We start from the raw sequence: 19133 nt of genomic DNA on the forward strand, positions 1-19133 counted from the left end.
ATGCAAAGATCCATTCTTGAGGGGTTAATTTTAGCCAGCGTGTAGTGGTGGTGTATAATTCAAGCCAACCCACATGTGCTACAGAGCCAAGTTATCAGACCTCAGAGCCACATGCCAGGTCTTCCTAAGGTGGCAAAGGTCGTTCTGATCTGTACACAGAATTGCTGCCTCCAAATTTCCTGTATTCCCATGCAGGTTTTGCTAAGTATTCACAGAAGAGTGGTTATGAGTCTTAAAGGAGGCTAAGCTGGTGAGCCAGCTGTCACACCTGGATGGCAAGTACCTCCAGCTTTGTTAGGATGAAGGGCTACATGACTTGAAACTCCTCTGCTAAGCCTTAACCGGTTTGGCTCAGTGGATAGAGCGTCCGCCTGCGGACGGAAGGGTCCCAGGTTCTATTCTGGTCATGTACCTTGGTTTGCAGGCACATCCCCAGTGGGGAGTGTGCAGGAGGTAGCTGATCGATGTTTCTAAATCACGATCCCTCTCCCTTCCTCTCTGTAAAAAATTAATTAAAAATATTTTTTTTCAAGTCCTCTGCTAAAACATCTAGGCAGATGTAAAAAACAAATGTAGGAAACATTTTCTTAAATGCATAATGGAACCAGCAGAAATATTAGAAATATTGCCAAGGGGCAAAAACAAAAGGGAGCTGAAAACTAAACGAGGGGGAGGGTGTGAGCCAGGGCTGCTGCTGAGCGTCAGGCATGGGATTCATTGTCCACCCAGGAAAGAGAAGGTCTGATGCCTTTGCCCAGGAATGGCATCCATTCGAGTTGGTCTGCCTGGTGTGCTTTCCGGTAGCCATGGCTAATATCTGCACTTATATCCATGATGCTCAAAGGTACTTTCCCCCATGCCTCTGTGTATACGTCTTCATTGCGGGGAGGGGGTGAAGGGAAGGGAGCTGCCCTGGTGACATAGCGACTCTTCCAGTTCACCAGATTAAACTGGCGCTCTCTGTTCTCTCCAGGCTTGCTGACCAGGCACAGCCAGTGAACTGCCCTGTGTAGGCAATGGGGGCTGTGTGCCCACAAACACCTCTGAAGCCCAGAGTTGGGGTTTTGACCTGGTTAATGCTTATCTGCCATAATATCGGGAGAAAGGCAAGTGGTACAGTCAGAAACGCAGAGGTAGCTCGCCACAGCATTTGAGACAAGTGGAAGGAGAGAGACTCACGAGGAAGCATTATGATTGCCTGCCTCGTGGTGAGGAAAGGGTGCTCTGAGGAGGAACTGACCAGCCTCAGTTGGAAAGAACACCACACACCCCTGGTTTGAGGCTAGGACAGTGACACGCTCCACCTGTCACAGAGTTAAGTGGAACTTTGTCGCCGAGGCCTGTATTTGATGGTGGCACTGCTGTTACAGTAGGACTGTCGGGAGTATGAAATGTGGTCTTCGAGTACCACCCCATTCGTGAGAGGTTCCTGCCATAAGTGACTTCCTTTTTTTAATTTTTTATGAAATTTATTGGTTAATAGGATCATACAGGTTTCAAGTTTACATTTATTTTTTATTATTATTATTATTATTATTAAGGTATTATATGTGTACATATCCTATCATTGCCTCCCCACCCCACTCCCATACACGGCCTCACTCCCCAGTGTTTTGCGTCCATTGGTTATGCTTGTATGCATGCATACAAGTCCTTCAGTTGATCTCTTATCTCCCCCACCTCTCCCTAACCTTCCCGCTGTAATTTGACAGTCTGTTTGATGCTTTACTGCCTCTGTATCTATCTTTTTGTTCATCGATTTATAATTGCCATACGTGACTTTCAAGAAATGTCTCGATTCCTTACTTCCCCACTCTTAAAGAATATTTTGCTTCCTGTCAAACAATGACAATGACAAACATGATTGAAATGGACCTGAGGAAATGGATGTGTTTCATATGTATCTTTATTCTTGTAGGCCTCTCTTTCGTGGAAGTTCGGATGTGGATCAACTCGGAAAAATCTTGGAGTAAGTAATAACTGTAATTTTACCTCCGTGCTCCGGGCATGAGAACATTCACGGAGACTTACCTCTGACGTTCTCATAACGCATTTATCTCTTGTCTCTCCTGCCCCAAGCTGCTGCTGCAGACCCTGTTACTGTTTGTGTGGTGAGTGGGGACGCGGCAGGCGGGCTGTTTCCCGCAGAGCCCATCATGGCGGGCGGCCTGACTGCTCTGCTCCGGAGGCTTGTGTGTGGCTCGTGTGGGTTGTTGTGCTGCTCCTCCTCCTTTGCTTGGCTTTGGTTCAGGTGTGTTGCCTGCCTGGGGTCATTTCAGATGCACCCACCATCAGAAGTAGGGTGCCCAGTGGCCTGGTAACCCATCCTTGCCCCCCGGGTTTCCTGTCCCCACTGAGTATCCTTTAGCCATCCAGGTTGCTTCGGCAGTTTTTTTCCTGGACAAAGAATAGCATGCGACACAATCCTTTTTCCTTTGGAGCACTGAAATAGGAAATGAGAATCCTGGGCTCTAATCCTGGGTCTTTGGCTAAATAACTGTAATCTCGAGTAAGTCATGTCACATACCCTCAAAAAGAGCTTCCACCGTGCCTGCCGCATAGTCAGTGCTTTAAAGATGTTAGCTGTTTTTCATAATTCATTAGTCATTGTGTAACCATTTTTTGTTCCTCAGGTTCTTTACCTGAGAAATGGAACTTTGGGCTTAAATTTTCTTTACGTTCCCTTTTTGTGCTTCAGTTCCATGATTCCAGTTGTCTGTGACAAATCCTCGCTGATTTGTAGAGTTCCATCCATGTCTGCATGTGTGCATGTGAGAGTCTGGATGCTTTCATGTTTCTAGAATGTAAAAAGGGGGGGGGGCCTTTCTTCTCACAAAGCATGCAGTATGGCATCCTCTGGGGATTTGTGCATTTGCCAAGTCCCATCAAAACTGGGGTGGAGTAGGAAGAACATGGGAGTTGCAGAACACATAATAAAAAAATAAAAGCCCTGATCATTGGTCTGTGACATTTTCTAGGAATCCCAGTGATTGATATTTGTGGTCTGTAGAACTGGGGAGAAGTCCCCCTGGAGAAAAGGATTCTATTTTAACCCCATCTCTTCAAGCATGACCGCTTTAAGACAGTTGAAACACAACCGGAACCCGACTTTGTTCTCTGGGTAACGGGAAACAGCTCCCGTAGACATCTGCGAGCGCCAGTGCCACTGCTGAGTCAGAGCCGGGTGGCTTTGAGGTCTGAGAAGCATTTGCTCGTTTTATTGTCTGGGGGCCGCCCGGGCCCAGGGCCACTACCACAGCTGCTGCTCCTCCCGCTGCTACTGAACACGCCGTACGATGGGTGGCTCAGGACAGAGCCGGCTGCAGAATGTCCAGTTCTCTGTCCCTGAGTGAGGGACTCCATCCACTCACTCTCCCCGGCCCCGTGGGATCTAGTTGGTGTGCATGTGATCGTGCAGAGGGAACGAGGGAAAGTCAGACCCTCTGTGGGAAGGAAAGCAGCTTGCCAGGCAGTGAGGCCCTCCACCTGCTTTTTCCCTGCTGACACCACCTGGGCATCTGGTCCGCCCCCAGCCCTGGCGGCCGCGATCTCGTTAGCATTGCCCGTGCCCCTGAGTGTAACATAGCCAGTGAGAGGGACCAGGAGCAACCTCTGCTCAGCCTGTTTGACTTGCTCCAAAGGGAAAGCCGGTTCCACCTGAGATCCTAGGTCGCAAGCAGGAAGAAGCCATGAAGTCCTACGTGTTCTGTGCCTTTGGACTTGACTTCTTGGTTGTTTCCTCTGAATGCAGTTACTACTTTGGTGTAGAGAAAAGGGACAATACTGCACCCTAGTGTCGCTTCTAAAGTACGAGAAACATGATTTCTGTCCCCCAATGATAGGTTTTGTGCTCTGTCATTCTTTCCAGTACAAATGTCAGCTTTTAAGGCTTATATATTCAGCTGTCCAAATACTGAAATTTGATGCAGGCACTTTTTAATGGGCCTATCGGCATTTCACCACGCTCACATATGGACCATAAAAAGCTCATACTGTATGAAACTGAATTATGTTTAAAGAAAGTTATATTCACATTCTCTTTAAAGGGGGGAAAAAGAAATGTTCGTGTTTAGGAAGATTTATACTTTCAAAGAACAGCAAGTACTTTGAAAGTGAAACTGAATGCTTTTCAGCCTGTGGCATTTTGGAGCATTTTTAAGACCAGAGTCGTTGTTAAATAGAACCAAAATATTGGGTTTGGAATAAGGAGAGTTGGGTTCACTCCAGGCTCTGTGGCTAAGCTCGCTATGTGTGGCTTTAGCAGTCGGTTTCTTTCCTTAACTCAGTTTCCCCATCTATAAAACAGGAATAGTGATACCTGAATAGTAGTAGTAATAGATGTCATGAGAGGTTGTTGGAGGGATCAGAGGAGGTGATAGACTTACACTTTTAAAAGTTATTTGTGGAAACATGTATATAATTATGCAACACACATACATACAGAGTCCCTATTTTTCGGAGGGCTTTTGGCATTCAGCTGCCCGTATCACCAGATTTAATTCAATATAAATATATTGAAAGCTACAAATAAAAAGATTTTAAATTATTACTAGTAGTTGTTGTAACCAGCTTCTAGGTAACTAACTGGTGATGATATGCCAATATATTAATATTTTTAAAAAATGGCTAAAAGATAAAAATGAATGGAAGAAAAATATTAAAGTTCTTTAATAAACATTCTTCTTTTCTTCCTCTCCCATTCTCATTCTATCCAAACACACACATATTTATTTCCTTTCATAATTCGTAGTGAGGTTTTTTTCCTTCTTTGTACTCTTACTCTGGATCTTGCTATTAAGCACATTTTGTACAGTTGCCATTTCCATTCATTTGTTCCAGTAGATATGTCCCCGGCTCTGTCTTTATCTGCCTCGATAACATGGCCCCCCCAGAGCATATCCTACAGAGGTAGGATTGTCGGCCCAGACGCCTGCTGATGAGCACAGCTACGACACACTGTCTGCTCTCCCTAGGGCGGTCTAGGACCCGGGCTCTGTTTCGGTAAGAGAAGGGGAACAAAGCCCTATAGAGACCCTGTGACATTTAGCACCACATCTTCCTGAAACTTGGAAGTCCATTCAGGAGAACTCAGCCCTCTGGGCCTTAGTCCCAGCGAGAGCAGGCCAAGAAGACCCTGATGCAGGCAGGCCAGCAGCATTTCTAACTGTGGTTTAAATCGTTCGTCAGTATTTGAATAGTCATAGATTCTGTTCACTCAATTATAATCTTTTTTAGTTTAGAATTAATCAGTCTATGTGAGACATAAGTTTTTGCATCCCGATTTCCTTTGTTTAAACCTACTTACTACCTATACACACGTTATAAATAATATCTACATAATGTATGTTACTTTGTTTAAAGCCGCTGACCTACAATATTTCTGAAGAACCTTAAGTTATACATTGCTAGAACTCAAGGAGTTCATATGTTAAGGTGGTAGTGCCAACACATTTTAGATGAATAACATCATTTCCCTCTTATCCTATATAATAAATAGGCAATATGCAAATTGACCCTTGCGCCCTCACAAGATGGCTGCCTACAACCAGGCCGGCAGGGGGGTTAGCGAGGGACGACCAAACAACTGAACAAGCAGGCTGCGTGGGGCAACCAGGCCAGCAAGGGACTTAGTGAGGGACAACCAAACGACTGAACAAGCAAGCTCGTGGGGCAACCAGGCTAGTGGGGGGCGGGGGGGCAGTTGGGGCAACCAGGGAGGCAATTGGGGACGATCAGGCCAGCAGAGGAGGGAAGTTAGGGGTAACCAGGCCAGTGGCCGGGGGGAACGTGGGGGGGGGGGGGGGGGGACCAGTTAGGGCTAACCAGGCAAGCAGACAGGTGAGCAATTAGAAGCCAGTGGTCCAGGATTGTGAGAGGGATGTCCCAGATTAGAGAGGGTGCAAGCTGGGCTGAGGGCCCTACCCCCCACTCATGCACGAATTTCATGCACTGGGCCTCTAGTGGATAATAATGGGCAATGTATTGGTGTTGACAAATACTCACTGTATAAAAAAGACACTGAAATTCATAGAAGTTAAGCAATTCCTCCTTACCTACCCATAAGTGTCGGGTGCAGAATTTGAACCCAGATCTGCCTATTTCCAAAGCCTGTGTTGTTTTTATATTATTTGATGCTCTGTCCACATTTCTGGACTCAGAATCATTTTCAGAGAAAGCATTAATGATACTGTTTTTATTTATTTGCTCACTTTGGAATACCTAGAAATAGTTATGCAGTAAAAACATATAAATTAATTTTGATACTAAAGTATAAAATAGTGTTTGCATAACACAGGACTAACATACCTTTCAGCTTCTTTTTGTCTGATTCTAATGGATGTAGTTGGGGAATTAATCTTTAACCAAGAGTGCAACCAAATTTATGTGTTAAGAAATAATGTGACATGAGCATCATAAAAGCAGGTCACTATCAAAGTGCTTGATCAGAACACAAAAAGCAATCTTAGACATAGAGGAAAATGTTCTGTGCCCATGTGGGTCTACTTTTAATCTATAGGTCCTGCCCTGTCAGTATGTCAGGGCTTATTGGTAATTGAATACTTTCCATTTCTTTATTCTTCTGCTGATTGTCTGCTTCCAGAGAAATCTCTTCTCTCTTCCCAGCGAATTTTACAGTCCTCCTGTAAGATTACCCCAGGATCACCATAACGCAGCTGAACAGAGAGAAATGAGCATCCTGCCTGTCGTACAAGTGAGGGGCTCCGAGGCTCTGTGTCCCCGCTGCCTGCCTCGTAGACTTCACCTCCATCTGGAGTTTGGTGGGAACATAGCTTCTGCGTAGCAGCTGACGGTTCACGTGTGGTTTTCTTTTGTAGCGTCATTGGGCTCCCAGGAGAAGAGGACTGGCCTAGAGATGTTGCGCTTCCCCGGCAGGCCTTTCACGCAAAATCTCCTCAGCCCATTGAGAATTTTGTAAGCGACATTGACGAACAAGGCAAAGACCTTCTTCTGGTAAGTTCAGGCAGTCGGCACTGTGCTGGTGAGGGACTTACCCTGTCCTCTCTGGGTGGTGGGGACAGCACCAGTTCAGCATCACTGCCACCGCCTCACGAGGCACGGGCCACAACCTTCCCTGCAGCTCTGCTTCCCACACCTAGGCCGGAAGCAGCCAGTGCTCCCACTCGGTAGTGTATTCTGCATTTCATATATAGGCGTGAGAGTCTATAGGCCTTAGTAGAAAGGTCGTGCTTCCACTCCGTGTGGGCACAGCCAGTGGTTGGCTTGTCTGCAGAGCCGTTGATTTTCCCAGGAGAATCTCACTCCATCTTCCCCTGATGGTGGCTCGTTTTCTGGTGCGTAGGCCATGGTTCCCTCTCCACTGCCAAGTGATGAATAAGGACAGCTAAACGTCCTTCCCACTGTTTGTTTCTAAGGCCTGTATCCTTTGAAATAAATTAATTAGAAGTCGGAATATGGGCCTAGACCAGTGGTTGGCAAACTCGTTATTCAACAGAGCCCAATATCAACAGTACAAAGACTAAAATTTCTTTGGAGAGCCAATTTTTTTAAATACATTTTATTGGGTTTTTTTACAGAAAGGAAGGGAGAGGGATTGAGTTAGAAACATCAATAAGAGAGAAACATCTGATCAGCTGCCTCCTGCACACTCCTGACTGGGTATATGCCTTGCAACTAAGGTACATACCCTTGACCGGAATCGAACCGGGGACCCTTGAGTCTGCAGGCTGATACTCTATCCACTGAGCCAAACCAGTTAGGGCTGAGAGCCAAATTAAACTTAAACTTCTTCTAACACCACTTCTTCAAAATAGACTCACCCAGGCCATGATATTTTGTGGAAGAGTCACACTCAAGGGGCCAAAGAGCCGCATGTGGCTCGTGAGCCGCAGTTTGACTATCAGAACTTCACACGACTCACGGATTCTTCCAGCTCTAACCCCCGCTGCTAACCTTTGCCCTGTCAGTATTTCCTACGTCAGATTCTGAAAAGGAAGAATCTGACTGACATGCCTTACCTTGTAACCAGACTGCTGGTCCAGTCAGCTGTGCTGGGAAGGGGTATAAAATAGGGCCACCACAGGCCTGCCTTTTCGGCAGGAGCTTTGAATGGCAGGCAGTGTCACCTACTCATTTAGGGTGCCCCCTTAGCCGTGATGGCTTTCAAAGTCAGACAGCACGCTAATGCTAGACTGGGAAAGTAGCAGGAGACCAAGAAGAAAAATGAACAAAGAAACGAACCAAAGAGAGAAGGATATTAAAAAAAAAAAAAAAAAAAAAGCCGAAACCGGTTTGGCTCAGTGGTAGAGTGTCGGTCTGCGGACTGAAGGGTCCCAGGTTCGATTCCGGTCACGGGCATGTACGTTGGTTGCGGGCACATCCCCAGTAGGGGGTGTGCAAGAGGCAGCTGGTTGATGTTTCTCTCATCAAATTTTCTAGCTCTCTATCCCTCTCTCCTCCTCTCTGTAAAAACTCAATAAAATATATTTTTTTAAAAAAAAAAAAGAGAGAGAGAGAGAGAGAGAGAAGGAAGAAGCACGTGGAGGAATAAGAAGCAGAGCCGGTGGCATCGGGACTAGGGGAAACTTAAGCATGTAGTGTAACACCCACAGGTATGCAGAGAAAGGACAGCTCGGAGCTGCCCAACGCTGCTCTTGGGAGCCAGGCTAGACCCAGAAAGCAGAAGACGGGCCACTTGGTGCCAGACGGGCCACCAACAGCACCAGCGGCCTCTCCTGAAAATCATTTACTGAGGAAGGAAAGGGAAGACTGTGTTAGAAGGTTTCTGTTATTGAAGAAACGATTAGCATTTGGAAGTTTATCACATTAAGTTATTCTTCATTTTCATCTGGAAAAAAAGCTTGACTAATATCACGCCTCAGTCATTCATATATGTATGGACATATATACATGAACATTTATAAACGCTCTTATATACGTACAAGGGTGGGCAAAAACAGGTTTGAGCTGTGAGTTGACGTTCTTTTGAGTTAGTAAAGCTATTGTCATCTTAACCTGCATGTCTTTTTCCATACGAGCAACTGTAGACCTACTTTTGCCCACCCCTGTATAGAAGACAATTCAGGGGGGAAATTATTTTTTAACAACTGAAATTGACACGTCTTTTCGAGTTTTGTCCCCTTGGTTATGGTTAACTGGGGAGGCTAAATACTTATTTCAAATATGATGTTTTTGCTGGGAGAAAAAAAAAAATGTTAGAGCTCCTGATATCTGTTTTCAGAGCCTGAGGGCACTTTTTTTTTTTTTTTTGTCATTGTATTTAGTCTGCTTTTGCTGCATAACAAATAACAAAACAAACAAATAATACTAGCATAGAACAGGGAGCATATCTTTCTTGCTCATGGGTCTGCAGATTGGCAGAGGCAGCCCTCCTCCTGCCTTCAGGGCAAGTTACAGGTCTGTCCATGAGCCTTATTCTGGGCCCAGGCCAGAGGCTGCAGCTCCTTGGAGCATGTTTTTCTCGTGGGAGAAGGCCGATGCTCCCAAAAGGGCTAGCAGAAGCCTGAGAAGGCCGTGAGGATCTAGGCTCCGAAAGCCACCCTGATGCTTCTATCCTCAGCCCACTGGCCAGAGCATGTTCCCTGGCCAAGGCCAGCCTTGGGAGAGGAAGGAACGCTCTCACCATGGAGGGAGAGGAGGGAAGAAAGGGAATATAGGCTGGAAATGTTCAGATCCTCTTAAGTTGTAATTTCAAACGCTCATCTTATAAGTCAGTGTTTTGAGGAAGTAAATTAAATGTTCTTGCGGAAACAATATTATTACATAAGATGTTTTCTAATACTCAGGCCAGCCAGTTGCACCTTTGGAGTAGAGCAATAACAGATCTTAGCCACTTTCCCCAACAGTTTTCCTATAGGACATAATGTATTAAGACTTCCAACTTGAGATTCTCACACACATTAGGCTAAGGAATTAGGCTAAGGAATTCTCCTCCTCTCTCCCCTCTTTCCAGCCCTAAGCCATCAGTATAACTGTGGGAACAGGGCTTCCTCCCAGAGAAGCCTCTGGGGACATCTCTGTATCTTGAACACATTCCCACAACTTTTTTTAAAATATATTTTTATTGATTTCAGAGAGGAAGGGAGAGGGAGGGAGAGATAGAAACATCATTGATTGGCTGCCTCCTGCACAACCCACCCTGGAGATCCAGGCCACACCCAGGCATGTGCCCTGACCGAGACTTGCTCTGTGACCTCTTGATTCATAGGTCGATGCTTAACCACTGAGCCGTACCAGCTGGGCTCCACAATTTTTTTTATTTCTTCTTTTTCTGTGTTCTGTGGATTAAACTGGCTGCTTCTTTTTTCTTAATGCCATTACCTAACTTTCTTCTACTTAGACTCTGGGAAGAGAGAGCCCTGTCTCAAGAATGTTGCCCCTACTGTCCTATCCTCTGGGAATTCATCCCTTCCTTGTAAAGCTTTTCTCAAAATGCGTATTGCTGTCAGAGATAGCAGGACCATTCAGTAAACGAGCTCCTTCCTCTGCTTGTCTTTTTGCTCTTTGGTTTTCAGAAGTCACTGTGAGGAGGCTAGCGCCCATGGACTGGGAGGGAGCTCAGGATGAATAAGATTTCTGGGGACCCAAAAATTCACCAGAAATTATATGTAGAATTTTCTATTTGTACGTGTTTCCTAGGTAAATCACGTTTAACAGAGCTCCTGAAGAGCAGAAACCCAGATTAACTGGAAGCGGTCTGCCTAGCCATAATATTGTCTTTTTTTTTTTTTTTTTTTTTTTTTTTTTTTTACAGAGAGGAGGAGAAAGGGATAGAGAGGTAGAAACATCGATGAGAGAGAATCATTGATCAGCTGCCTCTTGGCACATCCCCAGTAGGTACATGGCCCTTGTCCAGAATCGAACCTAGGACCTTTCAGTCCACAGGCCGATGCTCTATCCACTGAGCCAAATCTGTTTTTGGCTATTGTTAAGTCTTTAGATTACATAGAAGACTCAAATACAGAGAACCAGCTCACTTCGGTGCCTCTTGCCTCACAAAGATGGAAAAGCTGTTACAGCTTCCCTGCTACTTGTGAACTCTCCAGGCGATGCTTGCCACCTGCCGGGAACTCCGGAAGTGTTTGTGGAGGAAGTGTGGACTTGAAGAACAAGGTTGCTTGGGGTCGGATTGGAAATGGACTGAGATTAGGGAACTTTTCTGGCTCATTGATTAGGAATCAACAGTTTGGGAGTGGAGATCACTGCTCCACAGGTTCACCTTTTCCTCCTTTCACCTCCTACCTGCCTTCGAGTTGACAGCCTGGAATAGAGTTCCGAGACTTGAACTGAAGCTAATGGATTCCTTCTAGGGACGCTGCTAGCTAGCCCATACGGCACCTCGATGTGAGTTAGAAGGAAGGCATCTCTCTGTTGGCGTAGGTCTGGGGCAGGGAGCAGGGCTCGCTAGTAGATTAGGATGATTACGATCTAGATTCTAGCCTGACTGCCTCCTCCTTAATAGAGAACGCCTTTATTTCCTGGCTTGACAGGTGTTTGTTTTTTATTGTTATTTTGTTTTGTTTTGTTTTATTTTAGGAATTTTTCAGAAACTGTTTTGGTTTGAAGAGCAGTTCAGTAATTACTCTTTACACGTGAACAACCTTGCCATTCTCTGCTCATTGACAAACCTGTAGGAAGACTTTAGAGATAGGGTCAAGTCTCTGAAGATGGCACAAAGTTTGTTAGCATTCGAAAAATCACTACCTAGCCGAAGCCGGTTTGGCTCAGTGGTAGAGCGTCGGTCTGCGGACTGAAAGGTCCCAGGTTCGATTCCGGGCAAGGGCATGTACATTGGTTGCGGGCACATCCCCAGTAGGGGGTGTGCAAGAGGCAGCTGGTCAATGTTTCTCTCTCATCGACGTTTCTAGCTCTCTATCTCTTTCCCTTCCTCTCTGTAAAAAATCAATAAAATATATTTTTTTTAAAAAAGAAAAGAAAAATCACTACCTAAAGAAAATGACATGCCCACTACAATAATAATAATATATTTTAAAGGACCTGGGGTGAGTTGCAGAGAAATTCTGGATAGGAATAGTCCACAGGCAACCCAAAAGGTGATGCATTTTTCTGAGAGGCATTTTATAGATTGAGGACATATATAAAATGAGATCTGTATACAGCAAGCATGTCAAACTCACAGCCAATATATGCGGCCCAGCCAATATAACCTTATGTAAGAAACGTTTTAATAAAAATTTAATAACTTAATTTTTACAGTATCCTGTTACACATAATTATTAATAATGAACTACAACGTTCACTAATGACTGATTACTATAATCGTGTTGCATTCATTTCCCTTACATTCATTTCTCTCCACTAATATTAGCAGCGAATATTTTAGCAGCCGATTGATATGTCATTAGTCTTGTACTGACTTGTTCACTGTACAAACAGGAGATATTTCACTTTCGGAAAAAAGAAACATAGGTTTATTTGCGTTGTGCTTATTAATTTGTGCAGTTATTCTGTCTCTGGTAAGTTAACGTTCAAGAAAAAATATTACTTTTTATTAAAATGTTCTATTTTATGTTAACGATGACTCATTTCTTTCAGTCCTTTTTATTCAGCATGTCTCTATCAAAGTAAACCTACGTTTCTATGAAAATTGAAGCTTTTGTTTTTTTGCAGCCCACATAAACTTAAACCTTGTTTATTTGGCCCATGTTGGCCTTTGAGTTTGACATGCTTGGTCTACAGTGTACTTGGTGTGCCTTGAAATAGATACTCATTCTCCTTAGAGACACACATAATTCATGGGTAGTGAAGATGTAACTACCCAAGCACATTTTTTTATTTTTTTATGTACATATTTTATTGATTTTTTTTTACAGAGAAGAAGAGAGAGGGATAGAGAGAAACATCAATGAGAGAGATACATCAACCACTTGCCTCCTGCACACCTCCTACTGGGGATGTGCCCGCAACCAAAGTACATGCCCTTGATCGGAACCAAACCCGGGACCTTTCAGTCCACAGGCTGACACTATTTTCACTGAGCCAAACCATAGGGCCAACCACATTTTTTTAAAGGGACATGTTTTATGTCAATCAATTATTTCTTTTCTTTATCACAGAAGTGCTTGACATTTAATCCAGCCAAGAGAATCTCTGCCTACGGCGCCCTGTCTCACCCATACTTCCACAACCTGGAGAGGCGCAAGGAGATCCTGGATTCCCACCTGCCGCCCAGCCACAACAGCTCGGAGATGAATATCGCCTGAGCTCCCGGCCGCCGCCTCGAGCGGATCCCCAGAGGGCGCCTTCGGAGCCTGAGGGGTCCCCCTGCGAGAGCCCCGGCCAGCAGAGCCAGGGAAGATCGCCCACCAACTGGGGCCCTGCCAGCCGCTGTCTTCTAATGGGCTCTGCTTCTCCGAGGAAACTGCTCAGTTTACTGTTCGAAACCATTGCAAAAGTGATTGCAGCTTTATGTTCATTCGTTAAGTGTTTGTCTGTCTGTCTGTCTGTTCGTTTGAAAAACCTGGAAAAATTCCAGAAGAGAAGCTGCTGACCAATCGTGCTGCCATTTCATTTTTCTAACCTTGAATGCTGCCAGTGTGAAGTGAGCAATCCAGGCACAGTGGCTTGTGATGGATCTCCCTGCAGCTGCCGGGCCTGATTTGGTACTTTTGAATGAACGCAATGAGTGAGCGTGTGTGTGTGTGATTTTTTTGATCTCTTAAAGGGTTACTCTCTGTAAACGACGAGAATAATCGAATTCTGGGGATTCAAAGTGGTGATGCATAAGTAACAGGCCCCTCCAATTAGAGAGCTGAGCCTATGTCCTCAGAACTTCTCTTCTGACCACAAGTAGTAAATTTGTTCATAGTGAAATGTTCACTATCTAGATGAAGTTTTTAGACACACATCAAAGAGGGGGGGGGGGGGAATCTAGTATCTTTAAGAGACCTGTTTTTTAAAGCACACATTTCACTTACTCTTCCAAAAGCTGAATTTACTCATTCTAAGTACATTTTAACCTGTATAATATGCTTTATTGTTTCTTTTTCAAAAATACCCTATCAGCGCCTTTCTTTCTTGCTATATAGTTTTAGGGAATGTACCTCAAATAGGTCCAAAACATAGAGAAAGCCTTTATTTCCTGGTTTGAAATGTATTTCCTTTTTGGTTCTTTTGTTGTTGTTCTTGATGATTTTAGGAATTTGTCAGAAACTGTTTCCTAGTTTGGTGTAGAGTGTCGTTCTCTGACTAGACACAGGAATGCCATTTAAGGTTTCCCCACCTGTGACACTGTACTTTTCCCACAATGCACTGCCTTGTTTGCCAAGTATCCACCTTCTCTATCCCCCGCACCTCTGATAAATATTACTATCCTTACATTACGGAGAACAGATCGCTTTTGCTGTTTGCATGCACTTTCTTCTTTCTTTCAAGGAACCTTTTCATAAACAGATTCAGACTATGGTTTATAGCTCTTAATTCCACAATCCTAACATGGTCCCTAGGCTTTCGTTCTAATGCAATCTTCCTACCCGTTCATTCCCCGTTGTCGCCTAGGCAATGAATGGGAGACTGGTTCTTCTCTTATCACCAGCACCTAGATGGCTTTAAACTGTTACTTAGTGTTCTATGTTTTTATGGCGTGTATTGTCAGTGTAGTATCTGAGGGAATACCTTTAACTATTTTTTTTTTTTTTTAGAAAGAAATATTTACTCTGATCTTTCCTCCTTCCTCCAGGCTGTGCTCCTTTCCAGTGCCTCGTGCACACTCCTGCCCTCTGCGGAGCCAGCTGACTCGGGCATTGTGAACAGCTTTACTCTTCCTCTCGCCGTTTTTCTCTGTAGATACTTTATATTTCATGCCATCTCTGCCTTTTTTTTTTTTTTTTTTTTTTTGGTGAGTGCTCATTTGGCTCTAATAGCCAGAAGGCACAGATTAAGTATGTTTGAGGAATGTTAGCTGCTTTGCCTTCTGACTCATGTTTTGAGCTCATGCAGCCATTAGACCATGTTCTCTAGAGTTAGAGTTTTCCATGAATGGACATTGCTTCGCTGAGTAGAAAATATTCCAGGTGATGTTTGTGCATAGTCAAGCCTTACCGAATTCCTCACAGCTTAATAATGTATAGGACCATCTTGAACAAGGGGAAAATTGGGAGATTTCTCCTTGACAGTTTTTTGGATCAGGAACCATTCTTTTTCATACCTTTTTTTTTTTTCCTTAAATAGTGTTCCGATTCAGTAACTTGAAGAGCAGGTAAAATTATTCTAAAGCAAGATATGGTGCTGTCCTATGAACCAGGAGGTCACAGTTCAGTTCCTGGTCAGGGCACATACCTAGGTTGCAGGCTTGATCCCCAGTAGGGGGCGTGCAGGAGGCAGCCTATCAATGATTGTCATCACTGATGTTTCTATCCCTCCCCGTCCCTTCCTCTCTGAAATCAATAAAAATATATTTTTTAGAAATAAGTAAAATAAAGATACGGATGGGAAGATGGGCCATAAGAATGTTTTACACTTTCTCCATATGTTTTGTCACCACTGTAAATGCTTGAGATATAATGAATCCCGAGCATTTAGGAGTAGGTAGGCTAGCAGTCTCCCATGGAAATGTGAGTTCTGCCTTTTCTTTTGGTTGGGAGCAATATACAAAGATGTTTTTGCTGGGGCCTAGAAATTAGATTTTAAAACTCACTGCACTGGTAGATTATGAGCTTTTCTGTTAGTATTCATGGCTAGAGTGAACATAACTTGAGTTTTTGCTTTTGCAAAAGTTTTCACAAGTTTGCTCTAGAAAAATGCAGCTGTTCTAAACTGGAATTTTTTTCAGCATTCTTTAGAATTTTAAACCAATAAGAGCTCAACTTTTATTTCTAGCATATTCTTCGGGGTCATTTCTCAGTAGTGTTGGTAAAGAGAACTTAAAGCACACACTAAGGTATTAGATCTTTGGCAGGTTATCCTCTGCGAGACAGAATGAGAGGGCATCTCAGCCTCTCTGATAGTCTGTCTCAGCTTCTCCACGATTGTGGCTGTGACACTTGAGTGATTATTCTCTTGCTTTCTGTTACTTCCACCAGGCTCACCAGGTCTGAAATCCAGATCCCATACAAGCGCTCTTGCCGTTAGGTGCTTTGAAGCAGATAGCAGAGCACAGACTTACTAAATGCAGCATATTCTGTGACATAGGTTTTCAAACATTTTTGCTAGGAGCTAAGCAGTGGTCAGCTGCAAAGATCAGACATGGAAGCAGCTTATAGCAGTAGAAAAACGGTGAACGATTTGAAATCGCATTTGAATTTCTCTCCAGGACTGGTCCAAGAATGTACATGACAGTTTCTGTATCATATTCCGTCCTGGCAGCCCAGGCATTGTGGAAACTGTTGTGCAGGGTAGACTTGTAAAAACCTATATTTAAAAAGAGTAAAGGAGAAACCTGCCCCGTTAGTCATGTTAGCTAGCTGTTGCAGGGCAAAGGTTAATCAAGACCTGACCCTGTCACCTTAAAAACATAATTTCTAAGAGCTTCTGAGAATCAGGTGCATTGGAGCCTCCCACCTCATCTCCTTTGAAGTGGGTGGGAACTCAAGGAGCAAAGAACCAGTTCTGGAAGAAAGCTCTGGGCCACTTCAGATTCTTTCATTCTCGTGGTTTTCTCTCAGGAAGCAGGCACAGTGCATAGCAGGCTTTTCATTTAGCCCCAGGTGACTTACTAAAAATAGTTCAAAATATTAACCTAAGGATAGAATCTCAGCCTTTTAGTTTTAAGTAAAAAACAAATATTTCAAAATGCACAGGATGTTAATATTTTAAAGAAAACATGCACTTTTTAATAGAGAAATTTATAGTTTGACTCCAGGACGTGGTCCTATCCATAATGATGAGGAAAAACACTTAAATTGTACCAAACATTTTGAATCTTAAATTATGTATTTAAAATAAGCTTTTAACCAACGATAGCTCCTTCTCTTAAAAGTAAGAGTTGGTAACGGCAATTTCTAGCCGTTACAAAAATTTAATCATGTAAGCTTCCTAATATAAACATTAAATTTCTTCTCTCCAAAGAGTTGCATCTTTTAAGTGACAACTTGACTATTTTTATAATAAGCTCATGAGAGTCATCACACATTTTCCAGAAGCAGGCTTGTGTTGCATACTTGGCTCTAAGAAAGAATAATGTTAAAAGTTTAATAATCCCTGAGAATTACTTGTGTTCATATAGAGACTAGAGAATATTTACTTTGGAAAAAGAATATTGAAATGTTACCAATTCTTAGGTATTGTTAGAATTCATAAGAATGCATGTTTTACATTGTGATATAAAAATAAAGATCTTAAATGATTGCTAATCCTTTAAAAATAAAAATAAAAAAGAGCAAGCAGTCGATAGAGGAAATTCTAGAGAAAAATGAAGGTATTCAAAGAAGGACATTTGAAAGTGAAATATATTTTGAGGGATATATATTTTAACAAATATATTGTGAGAATTGATGCTGAAGTCATCTGACAACTATGAACTTGGAAAAGCCATTTTAAACAATTACTATTTCAAAAACTGAGCCAAGCAAACCAAACCATCTGTGTTCCTTTCTCATTTCATGGAAAAGAGCAGCCATATGAAGCTACACTTGTTATGCAAGTCTTAGATTGTTCTTTTTTTAAGAAAACAAAATAAATTTTTAAAAGGCATGTACTTCCTATGCCACCAGGGCTTTTGAATCATTGTGAACCCCAAACCATTTATCATGTGCATGTGCATTTAATGCATGCAGATATATGAGTAGGAGGATAGTTCCATGTTTCTTCTCTGCAAGTGGAAAAACTTGAGGCGACCAAAAAGCTGTCAAAGCAACATGAGTCCTCAGAAGGTTAGTAATGGTATTTTCCTCAAAAGCATAAGAAAAATAGCACTTTTATTTCTTATCAATGCAATTTTCAACCTAGTTCTGTTCCATACCTATATCTCAAGCATTTCTAACATCTGCTTTTTCAGAAAATAAACCAAAAATATTCTTTTGGCCTTTTCTATTATCTGACCTTTGGAAAACAACAAAGAGAGGAGGGTTCTGATTTTTCTCAATTAGTTGTGTGGGGGGGGGGGGGGGGGTTGTGTGTGTGTGTGTGTTTTTTTAATGAAGTATGAATGGGCTTTTCAAAATAACTTCTATTTCTCAGCAATCCAGGGAGTTAATTTAGATAAATGAACAGACTTCCATCAGCATACTTGTCTCCTTGATACTGGTGCTCTGGCCTTCAAGAAGAAAACAAGAGCCACCTGAAAATAAATAATGGCTTTTTTCAGGCAGCCATTTAAGTTCTGTTACGGCAATTGGGAGCTAATATCTTAGGGGGAAAGGTCTTTTAAAATCCATACTCTCCTATGAGCTTCTTGTTTTATTCCAGTATATTCCACCAGGTGGCACTTTTCTTGCAGGCTGGGAAGGGGGGTTGGAGGGAGCGGGAATCTGAGCTAGGCTAATGAGGTATTTCTGAAGACTTCGTTCTAATGGTATTTTTGTGCACATACTTAGCTCTTGTGTATCACTTGTTTTTTAGGAGGCAAGTAGTCTTCACACTATCCTGTAACTTAGATATTGTAGGTGTTAGCTAAATTCTGAAGGATTGTAATTAAATTTTTCTGGAGGATGGATTAATCCTTTCATTGCGATCATTTAAGTGGGTAAGGGAAGCTTAGGCATTCATTTATTTAAGAAGCATTTTTGAGGTACCTAATTACCTCGCTTTTCTAGGTGCAAAGGTTTCCAAGGTGGGCAGGCTTGTTTCTAAGAAGGCAGCACTAGGTCTTGTTAGGAGTGTAACACTCCACCAGTGCCCCTGCCACCTACTAAGCCCCTGTTTGCTGCTTTCACATCCCGACATCCCCTGCCATCATGGCCTTTGGACATTCATTCAATTCTTAGTCCTAATTTAAAAATCAGGTGAACAAAATAAGTAGCACATCATTTACTAAATAGCAAAACTATGTTTCCTAAAGAACTGGCTGTGCCGACACAGCCCTGAAATACTAAAAGACCTGCTCGCTTCTACATTTGTATAATCCCAAGTGCAACTTCACAAGAAATTAGCATTTAAACATGTTTTGTCTAAACATGTGAGTATGAGCATTTAGGAGCATAGCTACACAAGTCTTTAACTTCTCCATTTGTGAAGGT

General features: G+C 43.0%; 1 protein-coding gene across 1 annotated transcript in view; it reads left to right on the plus strand.

The window, feature by feature from the left end:
- The window catches only part of CDK6 (cyclin dependent kinase 6), a 202987-nt gene extending 184980 nt beyond the window's left edge, over positions 1–18007 (plus strand). Inside the window, exons 5-7 of the mRNA XM_036429434.2 lie at positions 1919–1969; positions 6837–6972; positions 13077–18007. Coding sequence (XP_036285327.1) covers positions 1919–1969; positions 6837–6972; positions 13077–13223 — 334 coding nt within the window. The 3' untranslated portion in view covers positions 13224–18007. The remainder of the gene's footprint in view (positions 1–1918; positions 1970–6836; positions 6973–13076) is intronic.
- Positions 18008–19133: the final 1126 nt, after the last annotated feature.

This window comes from Pipistrellus kuhlii, unplaced genomic scaffold (genome assembly GCF_014108245.1).
Source record: "Pipistrellus kuhlii isolate mPipKuh1 unplaced genomic scaffold, mPipKuh1.p scaffold_m20_p_10, whole genome shotgun sequence".
In the NCBI taxonomy this organism is placed as follows: domain Eukaryota; kingdom Metazoa; phylum Chordata; class Mammalia; order Chiroptera; family Vespertilionidae; genus Pipistrellus; species Pipistrellus kuhlii.